This window comes from Gopherus flavomarginatus, chromosome 4 (assembly GCF_025201925.1).
Source record: "Gopherus flavomarginatus isolate rGopFla2 chromosome 4, rGopFla2.mat.asm, whole genome shotgun sequence".
In the NCBI taxonomy this organism is placed as follows: Eukaryota; Metazoa; Chordata; order Testudines; family Testudinidae; genus Gopherus; species Gopherus flavomarginatus.
In genome coordinates, this window is record NC_066620.1 from 35556301 (window position 1) to 35577661 (window position 21361).

Here is a 21361-nt window from a genome sequence, read left to right on the forward strand (position 1 = left end):
CACTCTAACTTTTCAGAAGTTGAGGTTAGTGTTTCCCATCAAAAAATGGGATTTCCACAACATTAGCAGCACCTTCCTGAAAAATTTAAACTAACTGTACTCTACTTGTATGTATAGGCAATGATGGAAATTGGACAGAGAAAAATCAAGAAAATGTAACATAGGGGCCTTTGAACCTTTATCTGACAAAGAATGGAAAATTCAATAGGCAGCCAAAGATGGAGCTGTAAAGTTTGTGCACACTGCATGGCTGCAAAATAGGCAACAAGTTTATGATAGGATAGAGAGGTTAAAATGAACTGTATAGGCTGTGGATTGATAAATACCAACTGTGCTGTATGTTTAGTGTAAATACACAGACCTCTGTATGGGTGAGCTCCAAATTTCAGGATTTGAGTATACATGAATTTAGAATGGTTTGCAAGTTTTGAGTGCGGATACCAAGAAAGTATTACATATTAATGTCCTTATAACTAGACTTTGTACAGTGCATATTTGCTTTATGAAAAAGCAATGTGCAATTTAGACATTCAAGTTTCTTTCCCACTTAAAAATAACAATTTGTTTTCTAAAACTTTTAACTTTGTAGAACAAGTGCATTTGCCCATAGTATCGCATTAGCATTTTTGATGTATAAATTATATATAATCTTCCCCAACAAAAAACATTTTATTTCTCTGTGTGTGACACAGGCATTTTATATGTAAGAGACACACTTTTTCCTAACTCTTGTTGTGAGATGGAATTAAACAAAGGACATTTCATTAAAAAAAAAAATGTATCACTGAAGTTTTAGACTGTGGTTTATTTTCCCAATGGAAGTGGTTGAAGACATATCACTTGACATACTTAAAACTGAACTTGATAAAGTACATGAAAAGTAAAGAAATAGCATAAATAAATTATTCACTGTCAGAGGGATATGCAAGATGATATAATGTCTTTTTTTACCCTTTATTTCCATGAATGTATAAAAAGTCTATATATATATTTGTTCATTTCTGGTATATCGAGATCTAAATATTAAAAAATAATCTTCAACCACAGTGTCAGTGTTCTAAAGATCTCTTTAACCAAAGCAATTACTTCAATAAAACTACAATAAAATAAAACTTACTTAGGAAACCAATTTAATCCAAGGTGTTCTGTTTTGGAATATAATATCCTCTCCAACATTTCATAAAGTGGTCTCCATGGTAACTCCAAATCATCTCTTGAAAGAAGTTCTTTTTTCCTAATTTAAGAAATGAAGTGCACTTTGGGATTAAACATTCTCCTTACCAGCACTCATCATATATTAGAATACCTAAAAACTGAACAGCGGAAAGTTATTTGAACATATATGTCTTTTTTCCACAATTACTACTAATGACATGTCAAATACTATTCACTTACAAGTATTCTTTCTGGAATTTAAGACATCCATAATGTCTCTACAAAAAATTGCCAAGTGTAGTTATATTACTCATCAATAAATACTTTCAATGACATTTGACACACGCATCCCTTAATAGTTCCTCTTAAACTTTAGTTCTGAGACCATATTATTTTTGGAGCTCTCCATCTTCTTATAGGATTTCTACAGCAAGAAAAACAAAACTAAAATGTGATATTTAGCTATTTGATCAATATTGAAATCAAGCCTCAAAAGGGACCATTTTTCTCAAATTTCCCTCCATTATCAAAGATCTGTGCAGGGTAAGAGGAAGAGAAGTAATTTGTATGATACAGTTAACTATACTGTAGGTCAAGGATCAAATATTCTATTTATGGATGTAAATATTTAAGTAGAAGAATGTCAGCAAAATGTACTTACTTTAACAGGTTTATCAACAGACGTGCAAATCCTTGCATCATGCTGATCTCCAGCTTTGGAATTGTTACTAACTCGTACAACAACTTGATAAAAAGCACATGATCTTCTTTGCTAAATTTTCTCCCATATAGTCGGATATACCTAGAAGCAAAACATGAGTCAGTGTTGTGCGCTGAGCATATTCATCCTATCAAAGAACTGAGCCAGTCCCCATCTAGGAACCTTACTGTGCAAACATGGAGGACCGAAGTAAAAACTACCCAAGAGCTTTAGCAGTAAGCACAAAGTCTGGTGAACATGCTAGACAAAGAAAGAAAATCCTGATGCAGGTAACTAGCTGTGAAAAGAAAGGAACTGCCAAATAAGGGCATACATGCAGCCCCAATGGGCACTGCTTTTTCAGATAGTTCCTGAAGCTCAGGAGCAGCAAGGGTCATATCCCACAAGAGGAAATATGCACTGACCACTTCTAAGAACACGACATCATTCCAACAAGTTCCATCATTCCTATTTTTTATATATATATTCCTGTAATAAAACCATCTATAAAAGCAAGAGCCCGTATGAGAATATTCATGGCCATCTGGAATGGATACATCCCAGAAGGTCATGGATACTGGCTCACTGAAGGGACAGCAATCTAGGTAAAATGTCATCCTGCCACAGAAGAGTAAAATGTCCCTAACCTCTCACTCAGAAAAGTTGATGACAAGTGCAATTTCTTGTATTTAATTAGTATAAGGCAATTCACGTTTGTTCTTCCTCCTACTCCTCCAGTGTCTATCTCCCTTATCCCTCACCAACATTGGTATGAGGGGCTGCAAGCATGTATCAGCATGGGCAACTGTGATGACCAAAGAGAGCATGCATTAATCTGCATGCGAGGGATAGTTAAGAGAACAAGTGAAGGTGCGATGGATGGTGGTGGAGTATGAACAGGTGCACTTTCTCTGACACATTCATGCTTACTCGCTTTCTCTACCCACTCACTAAGAAAGAAGCATGTGGGAGAGGAGTCCTAGGGGTAAGCAAGTCAGGGAGGGCGGAAAGGAAGTTCTGGGAGCATTAAGAGAGAAATGGGGAGAAAAGCAGGGAAGTACTCTCAGGTAGCTGGTAGCAGTTGCTAGAAGCAAGGATGGACTGGAGGCTGTTCTGGCAGCAGAACATGAGGTCAGGGAATAAGGGGGTGAGGACCGTGGAATGATATTGGAGGCTGTATGAGGAAGCTGAGCTCTGGCAGTGCTGTTACTTGGTGAGTCAGCAGACAGGACTGACAGTGAGGCAACCACCCCTCAATGCCCTCCCCCAATGACAGGCCTGAGAGAGATGCAGCACTTAGACTGGGAGGAAGATCCAATCCAGAAACCACATTTTTCAGTTTATTTACTTTATACATATGCACCTGTGATGATTTGGGAATGCTACATACAACTTATGAATTCTAGTTGATTTTAAAGAAGTGTTTATGAAGTTGTTGCTATGAAAAATGCTGTATCATGGAATCCACCTCTAGTTATGCATATCCACCATTGGCTAACAGGATCTGGCATGTACCCACAAGATAATGGACAGGACATAACTTTACCAACTCTGCTTTGACCAGACAATCGATACACTAAGAAGGTTTGCTGGAGCTGAGCGAAGATACTGCCTCCTACTTGTGTGTAGGGAGGAGGGAAATGAAGATAGGGAAAGTTACCAGCAGTAGTATAAAGAGGAAGAGGTGACAAACCAAGAATTTTTAAAAGTCTAGGAAGTAGGAGGAAGATAGAAACACACACAGGATGTGTGAGGTGCAGGAGAGAGGAAGGAAATGGACCAACAAAATTCAGAGAAATTGAGCTGGGGAAGAAGACTATATTTCAGAATTGAAGCCTTGCACTGCAGCAGAAGATCCCTGGATGGCCCAGATAATTAGGGCCCTACCAAATTCACAGTCCACTTTCATGAATTTCATGGTCACAGGATTTTAAAACTTGTAAATATCATGATTTCAGCTATTTAAATCTGAAACCTCACGGAGTTGTAATTGCAGGGGTACTAACCAAAAAAGGAGCTGTGGGGTGGCGGGGTCGTAAGGTAGAGGTGGCTGTGGTACTGCTACCGTTACTCCTGCAAAGCTGTTGGTTGTGGCACTGCTGTCAGAACTGGATGGCGAGAGAGTGGCAGCTGCTGGCTGGGAGCCCAGCTCTGAAAGCAGAGCTGCTCCCAGCCGGAGTGCAGAAGTAAGGATGGCAGGGTATGGTATTGCCACAGTAACTTCTGCGCTACTACCTTCACAGCTGGGCCCTAAGTCAGTGGCCGCCCAGCTCTAAAGGCAGCAGCACAGAAGTAAGGCCTGGTCTACACTACGAGTTTAAACCGATTTTAGCAGTGTTAAACCGATTTAACGCTGTACCCGTCCACACAATGAGGCCCTTTATATCGATATAAAGGGCTCTTTAAATCGGTTTCTGTACTCCTCCCCGACGAGAGGAGTAGCGCTAAAATTGGTATTACCATATCAGATTAGGGTTAGTGTGGCCGCAAATCGACGGTATTGGCCTCCGGGCGGTATCCCACAGTGCACCACTGTGACCGCTCTGGACAGCAATCTCAGCTCGGATGCAGTGGCCAGGTAAACAGGAAAAGCCCAGCGAAATTTTGATTTTCATTTCCTGTTTGCCCAGCGTGGAGCTCTGATCAGCACGGGTGGCAATGCAGTCCCAAATCCAAAAAGAGCTCCAGCATGGACCATACAGGAGATACTGAATCTGATTGCTGTATGGGGAGACAAATCTGTTCTATCAAAGCTCCGTTACAGAAACCGAAATGCCAAAGCGTTTGAAAAAAAAAAATCTACAGGCTACACAGTGCTGCGTGACAAGCGTTAACAGGAAGCCAGAGACTCAAATGGACGCTCATGGAGGGAGGGAGAGGGTACTGAGGACTCCAGCTATCCCACAGTCCCCAGCAGTCTCCGAAAAGTATTTGCATTCTTGGCTGAGCCTCCAATGCCTGTAGGTTCAAACTATTGTCCAGCGTGGTTCAGGGAATAGCTCGTCAATTTACTCCCCCCCTCCCCACATGAAAGAAAAGGGAAAGAAATCATTTCTTGACTTCTTTCAATGTCACCCTATGTCTACTGAATGCTGATGGTAGACACGATGCTGCAGCAGTAAAGAGAAGTATCCGCTCCTCTCCCCTCCCCGGTGGCAGACGGTGCAGTAGGACTGGTAACCGTCCTTCTTATTAACCCGTGAGTGCTCCTGGCTGGCTTCAGGTGAGGCTGGCCGGGGGCGCCTGGGTGAAAATAGGAATGACTCCTGGTCATTCCCAGTAGATGGTACAGAACGGCTGGTAATCGTCTTCATCATAGCAACTGGGGGCTGAGTTTCAATCAGACCCCTCCCTTTCATGTGAAAAGAAAAGATTCTGTACTGCCTGGACTATCATAGCAGTGGGATGCTGGGCTCCTCTCCCCCACACTGCTTAATGTCCTGCCTGGACTATCATAGCACCGGGAGGCCGCCTGCCCCTCATTTTATGTCACTAAAAACTCAGTGTTTCTTATTCCTGCATTCTTTATTACTTCATGACACAAATGGGGGGGGACACTGCCACGGTAGCCCAGGAAGGTTGGGGGAGAAGGGAAGCAACGGGTGAGGTTGTTGCAGGGGCACCCCCCGTGAATGGCATGTAGCTCATCATTTCTGTGGAATCTGAGACGGAGCAGCTGTACTCTCTGATACACTGCTTCTCTAGTACATTTGCCCCATATTCTAGGCAGGACTGACTCTTTTTAGAAACCATAAAGGAGGGATTGACTCGGGGAGTCATTCCCAGTTTTGCTTTTGCGCCCCCGGCCGATCTCAGCCAGGGGCACCCATGATAGCAGCAGACAGCACAGAAGGACAGATATCCGTCATCTCATTGCCAAATTACACTGGCAGCAGACGGTACAGAACGACTGGTAACCATCTCTGCTATCATGCAAAAACAAATGAATGCTGCTGTGTAGCGCTGGAGTATTGCCTCCGTCCGTGGCATCCAGTACACATACAGTGACTGTAAAAAAAAAAAAAAAGCTGAACGGACTCCATGGTTGCCGTGCTATGGTGTCTGCCAAGGGCAATCCAGGGAAAAAGGGCACGAAATGATTGTCTGCCGTTGCTTTCCCGGAGGAAGGAATGACTGACGACATTTACCCAGAACCACCCGCGACAATGATTTTTGCCCCATCAGCCACTGGGCTCTCAACCCAGAATTCTAAGGGGCAGGGGAGACTGCGGGAACTATGGGATAGCTATGGAATAGCTACCCACAGTGCAACACTCCAGAAATCGACGCTAGCCTCAGACCATGGATGCACACCGCCGAATTAATCTGTTTAGTGTGGCCGTGTGCACTCGACTTTATACAAAAAGTAAAATTTATGTAAAATCGGAATAATCCCGTAGTGTAGACATACCCTAAGAGTGGCATGGTATGATATCGCCACTCTTCTGCACTGCTGCTGGCGGGGCGCTGCCTTCAAAACTTTACAATGTGATTGTAAAGCAAGTTTTGACTTGTTAGTGCATAGTTTAAAAAAAAAAAACATTTAAACAATGGCTCAAAAAGGCTTTACAAAATTACTACTCTTGGTAAGGATTTTTGCCAAGTATCTTGAGATACAAAGGCTTTGCCTTCACTACAAAAAAGTGTTTTTACCACAGGATAACTAACATGCATAGCTATTCTGATGTAAACCCCCTAGTGGAGACAGGGTACTTTAGTTTTTGCCATGAGATACCCAGGCAATGTCAACACTATACTCCACCTGTGGTACCTCAGGGTAAAACTAGTGCCTTCTCTCCAAAGATGTTATGCTGCCAGACCAGACGGAAGGGGGATGAGGGGAAAGCAGTGGACGTATTATTCCTTAACTTTAGCAAATCTTTTGATACGGTGTCCCGCCGTATTCTTGCCAGCAAGTTAAAGTAGTATGGGTCAGATGAATGGACTATAAGGTGGATAGAAAGCTGGCTAGATTGTCAGGCTCAATGGGTAGTGATTAATGGCTCCATGTCTAGTTGGCAGCCGGTATCAAGCAGAGTGCCCCAAGGGTCAGTCCTGGGGCCAATAATGTTCAATATCTTCATTAATGATCTGGAGGATGGCATGGATTGCACCCTCAGCAAGTTTGCAGATGACTCTAAACTGGGAGGAGTGGTAGATATGCTGGAAGATAGGGATTGGATACAGAGGGACCTAGACAAATTAGAAGATTAGGCCAAAAGAAATCTGAAACAAGGACAAGTGCAGAGTTCTCCACTTAGGAAGGAAGAATCCCATGCACTATTACAGAATGGCTAGGCAGCAGTTCCGCAGAAAAGGACCTAGGGGTTACAAGTGGAAGAGAAGCTGGATAAGAGTCAACAGTGTTCCTTGTTGCCAAGAAGGCAAGCAGTATTTTGGGCTGCATAAGTAGGAGCATTGCCAGCAGATCAAAGGACGTGATCATTCCCCTCTATTCGACATTGGTGAGGCCTCATCTGGAGTACTGTGTCCAGTTCTGGGCTCCACACTACAAAAAGGATGTGAAAAAATTGGAAAAAGAGTCCAGCGGAGGGCAACAAAAATGATTAGGAGGCTGGAGCACATGACTTATGAGGAGAGGCTGAAGGAACTGGTATTGTTTAGTCTGCAGAAGAGAAGAGTGAGGGGGGATTTGATAGCTGCTTTCAACTACCTGAAAAGGGGGTTCCAAAGAGGATGGATCTAGACTGTTCTCAGTGGTAGTCGATGGCAGAACAAGGAGTAATGGTCTCAAGTTGCAGTGGGGGAGGTTTAGGTTGGATATTAGGAAAAACTTTTTCACTAAGAGGGTGGTAAAGCACTGGAATGGGTTACCTAGGGAGGTGGTGGAATCTCCTTCCTTAGACGTTTTTAGGGTCAGAGTTGACAAAGCCCTGGCTGGGATGATTTAGGTGGGGATTGGTCCTGCTTTGAGCAGGGGGGTTGGACTAGATGACCTCCTGAGGTCCCTTCCAACCCTGATATTCTACGATTCTATGATCAGTCCAGCACCTGAAATACAGGATGAAGATACACCCCAGCACTTCAGTATCTACATATATTTTTATTTCTGAACTTTTTCGAATTACAGAGGGGTATCGCTTGCACCCCCATTGATACAGTCTCTGGGCTAGCTCCACGGCAAGCACTGCCGACTCTGCTCGCTCCCCAGGGCCTTTATCTCTGCCAGGGCTATCGCTGCTGTGCCTTGGCCACCAGTAGGGAGCACACAGCTCTCTGAACATCCTGTCTGCTCGCCAGGGGCAGAGCTGCCTGAGCTGGGCAGTAGGCTCTGCTGAAGCACTAACCATGGGATGCAGGGGTTCAATGGGAACAAGCAAGGCAAAAACAGCCTGCCAGAAACTTGCTACCCTGGATTCTGGAGGGATTGCTGGGTTCAAGGAGAACAGGAGCTCCTGGGAGACAAGAAGGGGCTTCCCTGGGCTCGGGAAAGCAGAAGCTACTGGGCTCAGGGAGGGATGAGGGTATTGCTGAGTTGAGGCCACCTCACAGCCAGACCAGTCCCTGCCTTTTGTAGCTCAGCAGGCTCCCAGAGCCAGGAGCTTCCTCTTCCAGGAAGGCCCCATTGGGAAAGTAGGGGTGGCTGTTCCTATAGAGACACCGCTGACCCAGCTGTGCCCCCATGGCTGGTAGTGGAACAGGTACTGCAGACTGAAGTGCTGCCAGGAGGCTCTCACGGGGACTTCATCAGCTGCCACCTCACCTCACCACAACCAAGCCTGAGTGGTCCAGAGCCCTGTCACCAACCTGGACACCCTGCTGGGGAGCTCCAACATCCCTGACAGATTAAGTACCCCAACCCATCCCCCTGACCGCTCCTTGTAGACCTACCATGGGGACCCATTCCCCTATCCATCTCTTGCAGGCCCACCCTGTCCTCCTAACCCAACACGCAAATCCATCCCTCCTCCCACACCATGTCCCAGCTCCCCTCCCTCTACAATCCCACACACTTGCATCAGAAGCCATCTCCCACTCTCTGCAGGGCCAGTGTTGGCCCTTGTTGCAAGGGAGGGAAGTGAGAGGGTTCGTAAACCCGATAGATGCTGTGTCTCTGGCAGGTGGTACACTGCCTGGGGCCTGGCCTAGTGCTTTGAATGGGTTCAATGTGGCGAGGATCTGGCTGCCACATGGATTTTGTGCCCACTCATCACCTACACCCCACAAATAAGCCCCAGATAAGGCCACCCAGCCACACACAGCTGCTTGTAGAACTGCAAAGCAGGAGTCACAAACACACTTGAAACCAGTGTGGGCATGTGGGACTGGCTGGGCTCCTGGGGAGTTTTTCAGATGGTGCCAGGGCCCCTGTTAAAAGACAGGGAACAAAGGGTAGGAATTAATGGTAAATTCTCAGAATGGAGAGGGGTAACTAGTGGTGTTCCCCAAGGGTCAGTCCTAGGACCAATCCTATTCAATTTATTCATAAATGATCTGCAGAAAGGGGTAAACAGTGAGGTGGCAAAGTTTGCAGATGATACTAAACCACTCAAGATAGTTAAGACCAAAGCAGATTGTGAAAAACTTCAAAAAGATCTCACAAAACTAAGTGAGCGGGCAACAAAATGGCAAATGAAATTTCATGTGGATAAATGTAAAGTAATGCACATTGGAAAAAATAACCCCAACTATATATTGTATGTATACAATATGATGGGGGCTAATTTAGCTACGAATCAGGGAAAAGATCTTGGAATCATCGTGGACAGTTATCTGAAGATATCCACGCAGTGTGCAGAGGTGGTCAAAAAAGCAAACAGGATGTTAGGAATCATTAAAAAGAGGATAGAGAATAAGACTGAGACTATATTATTGCCCTTATATAAATCTATGGTACTCCCACATCTTGAATATTGTGTACAGATGTGGTCTCCTCCCCTCAAAAAAGATGTTCAAGCACTAGAAAAGGTTCAGAAAAGGGCAACTAAAATGATTAGGGGTTTGGACAGGGTCCCATATGAGGAAAGATTAAAGAGGCTAGCTCTCTTCAGCTTGGAAAAGAAGAGACTAAGGGGAGATATGATAGAGGTATATAAAATCATGAGTGATGTGGAGAAAGTGGATAAGGAAAAGTTATTTACTTACTCCCATAATACAAGAACTAGGGGTCACCAAATGAAATTAATAGGCAGCAGATTTAAAACAAATAAAAGGAAATTCTTTTTCACACAGCGCACAGTCAACTTGTGGAACTCCTTACCTGAGGAGGTTGTGAAGGCTGGGACTATAACAGTGTTTAAAAGAGAATTGGATAAATTCATGGTGGTTAAGTCCATAAATGGCTATTAGCCAGGATGGGTAAGGAATGGTGTCCCTAGCCTCTGTTTGTCAGAGGGTGGAGATGGATGGCAGGAGAGAGATCACTTGATCACTCCCTGTTAGGTTCACTCCCTCTGGGGCACCTGGCATTGGTCACTGTCGGTAGACAGATACTGGGCTAGATGGACCTTTGGTCTGACCCAGTACGGCCGTTTTTATGTTCTTATGTTCTGTCTGGGCAGCCATACCATGGTACTAGGGCTGAGGTACATGGCGAGCTTACACAGCCGAAGGGCAGGCAGGGAGTAAGGCGAGCATGGGATGCTTACACAGCCAGGGAGGTGGGAATCGCAGGAGCAAGACAGAGCACATAGGGAGAGGTCAGCATCACGGGGGGTTGGGTGAGTCTGGGGGAGCTGCATACTCAGAGTGGCTTTGTGGTCCCACAGTGTTATTTGAATACTGTGACCAAAATTAAAGGCTGGTGCAGGGACAGGGGCTGGGGCCAGGATAAGCCCTGCCAGCCTGCCATGTCACCCACTGTCCTGGCATGAGAGTTGGCCCCAGCAGGATGATAGGAGCCAGCACCCAGGCCAGGCCTGCGCTATGTCAGGCACCTGGTCTGGTGTTCACATGCGGAACAGACTTGCTGCCTTTCAGGGGAGATCTCCCTCAGGCCTTGTCCATGCTGGCCATGGCATGATGCTGCCATTGTCCCATGGCACTAGAGACAACTGGGCAGCCAGGCAAGCCATTACTGCCAATTGCTCTCTTGTGCCAGTGAGGGCGACCCTGCTGCCATGTATAACTGGAGGGAGGGAAGAACTAGCAAGTGTCCCCATACAGTGAATCTCTGCCCCTCCCGCACCCCCCTCTGTGGTCATTTCTGCTGGGCTCCAGCACTATAATATTTAGCACTGCATTACTGCCTGTCTCCCCTATGTTTTTACAGTAAGACAGCTAATGCATGTTAGTTATCTCATTGTAAAAAAACAACAAGCAAAAAAACCCACATACCTAACAAAAAACTTTGCAGGTACTGCTAATGTCATTACGAGGAAAAAAATACATTTTTAAAACTGTAAACTATATATGTAACAGAATCTTATCAAGTCACCTCTGACACTGCTAGAAGGAATGCTTCTAGATTTAATGTTTAAGTAATCCTATGGGTATCACTCTAACAAGAGCATGAAATTTATAGTTAAGGGGAAATGTGCGGTGAAATCCCAGACCCAATGAGGTTAATAGCAAAAATCCCATTGATTTCAATGGAGCAGGACTTCACCTCCACAACTTTCTATTTAATTTTCCCTATTTAAGTAGGTATTGCAGCATTGTCTGGATGCATCTTGGAGGTGAATGCCTGGCTGCAAAGATGGTGACACCAGGAGAGCTTCGGCTTCCTTGACAACAGGATGCTGTTCCAGGAAGAAGAACGCTAAGCAGAAATGGGGTCTGCCTATCGAGGAAGGGGGAAGAGCGTATCTGGATATAGACTGGTTAATGAAGCAAGGACGGCTTTAAACTAGGTTCGAAGGGGCAGGTGACCAAAGCACACAGGTAAGTCAAAAACAGACACACCTGGGAGAACGGTCAGAATTTGCAGGAAGCATGGGCTGTAATAGCAGGAATAAAGGAGACACAAGTGGGGAGAGCAGGAAACAAGTGGAGGGAGCAGGAAACAAATCAGTACCTTCAATACTAAGGCAAGAAGTATGGAGAATAAGCAAGAACTCCTCGAAATGCTAGTAAATAAAACAGAACTATGACAGTTGGCATCACAGAATAATACACATGACTGGAATATTGGTATAGAAGGACAGCTTGCTCAGGAAGGATAGGAAAAAGGAGGTGGTGTTACCTTATATATTAAAAAATGTATACACTTGGACTGAGGTTGAGATGGAAATAGGAGACAGACTTGTTGAAAGTCTCTGGGTAAGGATAAAAGGGGTAAAAACAAGGGTGATGTCCTGGGAGGGGTCTACTGCAGACCACCTAACCATGAAGAAGATTGGATGAGGCTCTTTTTAAGCAAATAATGAAACCATCCAAAGCACAGGACTTGGTGGTGATGGGGGACTTCAACTACTCAGACAGCTGTTGGGGAAATAAAGCAAGGCACAGATTATCCAACAAGTTCTTGGAATGTATTGGAGACAATTTTTTATTTCAGAAGGTGGAGAAAGCTACTAGGAGAGAGGTTGTTCTAGATTTGATTTTGACAAATACGGAGGAACCAGTTGAGAATTTGAAAGTGGAAGACAGTTTGGGTGAAAGTGGTCATGAAATGGCAGAGTTCATGTTTCTAAGGCTACACTACCTCCTGGATTGACACTCTGGGGATCAATGCAGTGGGGTCAATTTAGCGGGTCTAATGAAGATCCGCCAGATTGACCAAGATCGCTCTCCAGTCGACCTCACTACTCTACCCCAAACGAGAACAGTAAGGTAAGTTGACATGAGAGTGTGTCCCGTCAACCCAGCGTAGTGTGGACCCTGCGGTAAGTTGACTCCAGCTACCTTATTCACATACTGTGAGTTGCATAGCTTAGGTCGATTTACCGTGGTAGTGTAGACATAGCCTTAGGAATGATAGGAGGGAGAAGAGCAAAATAAAGACAATGGATTTCAAGAGGCAGACTTCAGCAAACTCAGAGAGTTGGTAGGTAAGATCCCACGGGAAGCAAGTCTAAGGGGAAAACCAATTGAAGACAGTTGTCAGTTTTTCAAAGAGATATTATTAAGGGCACAAGAGCAAACTATCCCACTGTGTGGGAAAGACAGGATATATGGCAAGAGACCACTCTGGCTTAACCAGAAGCTCTTCAATTATCTAAAAATCAACAAAAAGAGTGCTACAAAAAGTGGAAATTAGGTCAAATTACGAAGGATGAATATAAACAACTAACACAAGTATGTAGGGACAAAACTGAAAGGCCAAGGCACAAAAAGAGATCAAACTAGTTAGAGATGTAAAGGGTAACAAGAAAACATTCTACAAATACATTAGAACCAAGAGGAAGACTAAGAACAGGATAGGCCCATTACTCAAGGGGGCGGGGGAGAAATAACAGAAGTGCTTAAGGACTTCGTTTCGGTTTTCACCAAGAAGACTGGTGTTGATTGGACATCTAACATAATGAATGTCAGTGAAAATGAGATAGGATCAGAGGCAAAAATAGGAAAAGAAAAAGTTAAAAATTACTTAGACAAGTTAGATGTCTTCAAGTCACCAGGGCCTGATGAAATGCATCCTAGAATACTCGAAGAGCTGACTGGGAAGATACCTGAGCCATTAGTGATTATCTTTGAAAAGTCATGGAAGACGGGAGAGATTCCAGAAGACTGGAAAAGGACAAATATAGTGCAAATCTATAAAAAGGGAAATAAAGATAACCTGGGGAATTACAGACCTGTCAGCTTAACTTGGGTACCCAGAAAGATAAAGGAGCAAATAATTAAGCAATCAATTTGCAAACATCTAGAATATAATGAGGTGATAAGTAATAGTCAGTATGGATTTGTCGAAAACAAATCTTGTCGAACCAACCTGATAGCTTTCTTTCATGGGTAACAAGCCTTGTGGATGGGGGGAAGGGGTAGGCATGGTATATCTTAACTTTAGTAAAGCTTTTGACACCATCTCACATGACTTTCTTTTAAGCAAACTAGGGAAATGCAGCCTAGATTGAGCTACTATAAGGGTGGTTGCAAAACTAGTTGGAGAACCATTCCCAGAGAGTAGTTATCAGTGGTTCACAGTCAAGCTGGAAGGGCATAATGAGTGGGGTCCTGCAGAGATCAGTTCTGGGTCTGGTTCTGTTCAATATCTTCATCAATGATTTAAATAATGGCACAGAGAGCACACACAAAGTTTGCAGACAATACCAAGCTGGGAGGGGTTGCAAGTGCTTTGGAGGATAGGATAATAATTCAAAATGATCTGGACAAACTGGAGAAATGGTCTGAAGTAAATAGGATGAAATTCAGTAAGGACAAATGCAAAGTACTCTATTTATGAACGAACAATCAGTTGCACACACACAAAATGGGAAATGACTGCCTAGGAAGGAGTACTGTGACATGGCGGTCATAGTGGACCATAAGCCAAATATGAGTAAACAGTTTAACACTGTTGCAAAAAAAGCAAACATCATTCTGGGGTGTATTAGCAGGAGTGTTACAAGCAAGACACAAGAAGTAATTCTTCTGCTCTACTCTGCACTGATTAGGCCTCAACTGGAGTATTGTGTCCAGTTCTGGGCGCCACATTTCAGGAAAGATGGACAAACTGGATAGAGTCCAGAGGAGAGCAACAAAAATGATTCAAGGTCTAGAAGATTGAGGAAGATTTAAAAAATTGGGTTTGTTTAGTCTGGAAAAGAGAAGACTGAGACGGGGCATGACAGCAAGTACATGAAAGGTTGTTACAAGGAGGAGGGAGAAGAATTGTTCTTCTTAACCTGTGAAGATAGGACAAGAAGCAATAGGCTTAAATTGCAGCAAGGGAGGTTTAGGTTGGACATTAGGAAAAGCTTCCTAATGTCAGGGTGGTTAACAATTGGAATAAATTGCCTAGAGAGGTGGTGGAATTTCCAATCACTGGAGATTTTTAAGAGATTAGACAAAAACCTGTCGGGAATGGTCTAGATAATACTTAATCCTGCCATGAGTGCAGGGGACTGAACTAGATGACTTCTTGAGGTCCCTTCCAGTCCTATGATCTCTGCTACATCCAGTGGCAATTTGGCAAACGAAAGAGTCACATAGTAGTGGGGAGGGCCAGAGGAAGAGGAGTAGTACAGTGTGACACCTTCTTGAAGATAACTCAAGTAAAAAAAATCCTAAACAATACATTTTACAGAATCTTCCCCTTCCCAGCCATATACAAGAGGACAAGACACCTCTGTTCACCATATTCATGATTCAGGAGGTGGTCCAAGAATGTAGCATGCGCCCTCTCTTGCAGGCCAACATCCAATTCTATGCTAGCTTTCCCAAAGAAACTCGCAAAAGAAAGTTCCACAGAATATATCAGCTACATTTGAAGTCTTTAAGTTGAGTAATTTACAGACACAGTTAAGCTGTTTGTCATATTCCCCTGGGAAAGTTTCTGAGTCCATAAGCTTATTCATTACCAAGGCAAAAATGAAATAGTTCTTCATAAGAATCTTGTTAAGTAAGTTACCTCCACCAAGTATGCTTTCACAATATTTGAGGAGCCAATATGCATGAATATGGCAAGGTAGGAAAAAGGTAGGAGAAGGGAATAAACTCCAGACACAGAGGAATCTCTCCACATGCCGTCAATTCTAACATGTATTACTCAGTTTCAAATCACTCAGGTTTTCAGCATGGCAAGTTATACGAACATTGCCACATTGTATTAAAGAGAGAGATCTCTCATGTCTGCTAATCAGAAGTTGCTAAGATCCACCCAGTTTATGCTTTCACACTGTGCTTGAGATTTGGATCCCCTGAGTCCATATGTCATTAATGTCCTTTCTTGATCCAGTGGTAGGCTGTTACCTAGTGCAATGTTCTCTGCTGTCTCTCTCCTTGCTCATAGAGTTAGGAACAATTTTTCCCTCATCACTTTTTGATAAGAAGTCTTAGAATTCATAGTAACTTGAGGAAATCTCTTTGTTCCACTCCCTCATATTTTGGACACGAGAGTATAAAGTGCCCTCTGGCTCAATCCTTCTGTCGCAATAGTTGCATAATTACTCCTCTCTAGACTTGGTCTGCGTCTTGCACCTTCCAATTTCCATCTCTAGATTACAATTATTGAGACTGCATTTGGCAAGAATCTGCCACAGGTTTTTCACATATCACTGTAGTGAAATAGTCTGCTAATGATACTTCTATGCAGGAATCTGTAGCAGTCTAGTTTATTGCTAATTTTTATTTGTTATTCTCAGCAATATATTCCTGTTTTTTATGCTGGTCTAGCATCTTGAGCATTTTTTTGCTTGCAAGAAGGGGGGTTATTTGCTCCACTGGTCACAAGTTTAAGCTGTTAGCCCTGCAAGAGTTAACTGTACAGGACCAGATCATGTTTTCACATGGATTTCAGTTTTGATCCACTAGTGCTCTGCAGTAAAGGAAGTGTTACCACTTTAGCTAAGATTGCATCAGAAGCTGTACGTGAACTATGCTGTGTCTATTGCAGCATCACCATACATCTGTCATTGCACAGAACTTCGCTCGATCTCCTTGCTGCACACAAGCTTTTATAAAGCTGCCGTTGGCTAACCTAGAAGTGACCTTTAAAATGTTTTTAAAGAAAAGATTACTTGGTAACACAGAAGTCTCCCTCCATCTTCCTCACAATAATTTGGTAGCTAGACAGGACTTTTATCTTTTCCCCTCCCACCATCAGGAAAATACAAACATAGGTACTGTGGAGGCATCATGGTAGGCATCTACATCTCCAGCAACATGGACTCACCTTGCCTACACACAGACGTTCCATCAGTTAATATAAAATAGGTTTAAAAAAAGTAATTTAAACCATATAAAACTCTGTGTGGCTACAATTCTGATTTAATCCTAGTAAGGGTTTGTCTACACTTGCAACATTACAGCAGCACAGCTGAAGCTGTGTCGCTGTAGTGCTTCAGTGTAAAAACTAACTACACCAACAGGAAGGGTCCTCCCATTGGCATAGATAATCCACTTCCCTGAGTGGCAGCAGGGGGTCAACAAAAGAATTCTTCCATCAACCTGCACATAGGAACTTAAGTTGTCTTAACTACATCAGGTAGTAGGGTTGATCTAGTTTTTTATTGTACATCAGGCTTAGTTTTACTAACAAGCAAAACTGGTACAAATCTGGTTTAAACCAAATTACATATCCACACAGGGGGTTGCACCAGTTTAACTAAAGAGATTTAAAAACACAGCTTTAATTAAACTGTGCGTGTAGATAGACCAGGCCTCCCTCCAATCCCTCCTTGAAAGGAATGATGCTACAAAGCAAGATTGAGGACAAAAGGAGGGCCCGAGTTCAGTGAGCCGCCTCACCCAAAAACTTGGGAGGGCAAAAAGGAGAAATATTGTTCAACAGAAGTTAAGCCTTGTTAATCTCCTTCTATAGTAACAATAGCATCTATAGCAAGCTTTATAAGTAAAGAGCTGCCTCAACAAATATCTACCACAGATAATGTCTTAATGCCAATCTACTTCATAAAAATAAACCATTTTTGGAGGAACAACTTGAAGTTTAATCAGTTATAAAGACTGATTTAAAAGTAATGTCAAGGTACACCTGCCAATTTGTGGTATTAGACATATTTTCCTTTTTTTTTTTTTTAATTCACTCCTGTTGAGAAGATCCACACATACAGCGGAAGATGCCTATTTAGTGAAAGAGTGAGACTTAATTTGAAAGTACTTATGTATAGTCAAAGTAAAGAAACTGAAAAAAATATGTATTCTTCTCTAATCTTTCAGTTATAGTAATTTTAGGTTTCACTCAAAAGTAGATTTCTTAGTTGCCAGCATCCCTTTAAATGTGGTTGTGACCTCCATATTACACATATTTTCCTCTAGTAATAAACTACTGCAGTTTTAACTTTCTAAACTGATATCTTTACCCGCACTACTGCTCTATTTCTCTCTTTGTCCAAGGAATTAAGCCAGCCTTTGGCAGCAGAAACACACATGATTTATAACATGACTTATGACATTAAGAAAATATTCTTTCCTCTTAAAATAGCTTGGTTTCATTTCAGTGGGAAAATGTCATATCTCATAAATAATCCATTCAACTTTGTGTGCAAGCAAGAATAAAAGTTATATTGACTATATTGTGTCAAAAAAAATCTGATACCAAAGATCACACTCACCAATAGCGGAAGGGAAAATCTCCTGAGAGTGCGGGGGCCATCAATTTATGCAAAATTTAAGCTTTTATTTAAACAAGTTATTTTGAGCCATAAGAGCTATGAGTGCATTTGGAAAGTTAAAAGATGCAGAGATGCCCACAACTTGAAGAATCCGCTCACCCAGGTTTGTAGAAGCTAATGCATCATTAAAATAAAAAAAAAAAAAAAAATCATGTGGCTTTTATGGTTGCAAAGAAAACCTTCCAAAAGTGAACCAATGCAGTGAATCAAGTCCACGGAGAAACAGCTCCAAAGACAAACACGCAGGTAGACAAGGTGGGAGGAGAGTTTGAATACCATAACATCAGTTTAGCTGGGGGGGTAGCCTGGCATTAATTGGTGTATTTAGGGGGAATGAGCAGCAAGATTTTTTGGGAGCACAGAATTCAGCTAGCAAGAGACAAGGTCTTCAGGCTTACTTTATTCTTTCGCTAGTCAGAAGGAAGGCGAGTGTGTCACAGTTCCCTCCCCACTCTAAACTCTAGGGTACAGATGTGGGGTCCCGCATGGAAGACTCCCTAAGCTTATTTCTACCAGCTTAGGATAAAAACTTCCCCAAGGCACAAATTCTTCCTTGCCCTTGGATGATACGCTGCCACCACCAAGTGAATTAGACAAAGATCAAGGAAAAGGACCACTTGGAGTTCCTGTTTCCCCAAAATATCCCCCCAAGCCCCTTCACCCCCTTTCCTGGGAAGGCTTGAGAGTAACTAAGATAAGCACAGACCAGACCCTTGGGTTTTTAGGACACTAAAAACCCCGATCAGATTCTTAAAAAAACAGAACTTTATTACAACGAAAAGTAAAAGAAGAACCTCTGTAAAAATCAGGATGGAAGGTAATTTATAGGGTAATCAGATTTAAAACACAGAGGATTCCCCTCTAGGCGAAACTTTTAAGTTACAAAAACAGGGATAAACTTCCCTCTTAGCACAGGGAATATTCACAAGCTAAAACAAAAAAGAATCTAATGCATTTCCTTGCTATTATTTACTATTTCTGTAATATTAGATGCTTAGTTCAGATATGGCTTAGGGCACTGGTCCCCAACCTTTTTTGTCTGGCAGGCGCCAGACAACGAGCCACAGAGGACCGTGATGGCAGATGAGCATCCATCGAAATTCTGCTGAGAAGCAGCAACATCAATAGGAGTCGCCGCTGAAATGCCGCCAAGTAGCATCATCCAGAAGCGTCAAATATCGCCGAAAATACTGCCTCTGGATGACGAAGTTTGTCGGTGGCATTTCAGCAGATGCTCGTCTACCGGCCAGTACACAGGCGCACTTAGATGCCCCGGCAGGCACCATGGCACCCATGGGCACCATGTTGGGGACCCCTGGCTTAGGAATATGTATTTTCCTTACCCTGGTTCCTTGCTGACACGGAGAGAACACAAAGGAACACAAAACAACCCTCCCACACACACAGATTTGAAAGTATCTTCTCCCCTTATCGGTCCTTTTGGTTAGGTGCCAACCAGGTTATTTGAGGTTCTTAACCCTTTAGAGGTAAAGGAGGGATTAACCCTTTAGAGGGTAAAGAGAGATTTTATGCTAACCTTAGCTGTATGGTTATGACAGAGTGGCTCAAGATACTAGTGGATTTCAGCATGGTGAGTAGACTTAGTCCTTGCACTAGCAAGTGTTGAGAACATATTTCAAGCCCTTGTGATGTTTTCCTGAGTCTGCATTCAGTTCCAGTTTCTCTGCCGCTGTTACTCATAACTAAGGGTGCGAGTTTGTCACAGAGGTCATGGAGCTGGGGCAGTCTTGGGCCTCTGCGCCCTCTCCCCCACACCCCCAACAGCTGCAGAGTTTGGGTGTGGAGAGGGCAGGGGGTTGGGGCATGTGATGAGGTGAGGCAGGTTCTGGGTGGCGCTTACCTGGGGGTCTCCCCGGAAGCGGCGACATCCCCTTCACTCAGCTGCTAGTCAGAGGCATAGCCAGACAGCTCTGCTGGTTGGCTCCACCCAGAGTGCTGGCTTTGCAGCTCCCATTGGCCAGGATCGCTGTCACTGGGAGATGTGGGGGTGGTGCCTGCAGGTGGAGGCAGTGCGCAGAGCTGCCTGGCCATGTCTCCACCTGGCAGCAGGGAGTCCCCCAGATAAACGCCACCCAGAGCCCACCTCACCAAGCCCTGTGCCCCAACCCCCACCCACCCAAACTCTGCTGCTGAAGGGTATGGGAGGCATGGAGCCAGGTAGGGAGCCTGCCACTAGCATCCCCCCAGCACCAGCAGGGGTCCTGGGCTGCACACCACTACTCATGCCCCCTCCCCCTCGAGCAGCCAGGCTGCCCTCCCCAGCACCCACAGGGCCCCTGGGCAGCTACACACACTCTCCCTCCTCCCCCACACCCCCCGTTTTATTCACTGGTATTTTAGTAAGTCATGAACAGGTCACAGGCTGTGACTTTTACTAAAAATACCCATGACTAAACTGTAGCCTTACTCATAACTTTACCAAGCAGCAACAGTGTGAAATTATTACACTAGTCAGTTTTGCTGCTGTTATATAGAAATCTGTGAAACTGTCATTAATCATGTCAGTTTCATGCAGCTGCTGCTTCTGCAAGGTCACAAGAGCTAGGAAACACTGGAAGGGGCGCTAGAAGAGTGTGAAGCTTCAAATGTATCCTACTATCCAGAGGCTAGTGCAAAAGATGGAGTCCCCAAAGCACAGTCCAAAGACAACAACATGGTAGAAATGCCATTTGGGGGCAGTGAGGCTGGGCTTCTCACTTAGGTATTACCACTGGGCATCAGTCTTTCATATTTACTACAGTAACTCCTCACTTAAAAGTTCTCCCACTTAACGTTGTTTCATTGCTGATCAATTAGGGAACATACTCATTTAAAGTTGTGCAATGCTCCACCCTTATGTTGTTTGGCTGCCTGCTTTCTCCACAGCTGGCAGCCCCCCCTACACACACTCCTCCCAACAGCACCTCCAGCCCACCGGCAGACCCCACAGATCAGCACCTTCCCCCTGCCTCCCGAATGCCGCAAGCCAGCTGATTGCCCTGGGCAGGAGGGAAGGAGGAGGAGCGAGGACTCAGCACAGCTCCTCACTCTCTCTCCTGCCTCCTGTCAGTGGCAATCAACGAAGGAAGGAGAGCACCTGGCTCCTGCGGAGACCCATCATACAGCCCCGGGTGTTTAACGTGGCAAAGATAATCGGTGCCATGAGGAGGGCTGGGGGGGGATCCTCGCCGGCAGACATGTCCACAGCCTCCGTCGGGCCGCGCAGCAATCCGTGACCTACCCCGTAGGTGAGTAAGGACTCGCGGAAGAGGCAGACCCGCTGGTAGGCCACAGTGGCCTACTTCCCGGT

At 44.2% G+C, this 21361-nt stretch overlaps 1 protein-coding gene across 3 annotated transcripts in view; it reads right to left on the reverse strand.

Moving 5' to 3' along the window:
* The window catches only part of PSME4 (proteasome activator subunit 4), a 241970-nt gene that overhangs the window by 199788 nt on the left and 20821 nt on the right, over nucleotides 1-21361 (reverse strand). For all 3 annotated transcript variants that reach the window (XM_050951719.1, XM_050951720.1, XM_050951721.1), the window contains exons 2-3: nucleotides 1817-1957; nucleotides 1118-1234 (exon numbers count right to left, since the gene is read on the reverse strand). In XM_050951719.1, the coding sequence (XP_050807676.1) occupies nucleotides 1118-1234; nucleotides 1817-1957 (258 nt within the window). The remainder of the gene's footprint in view (nucleotides 1-1117; nucleotides 1235-1816; nucleotides 1958-21361) is intronic.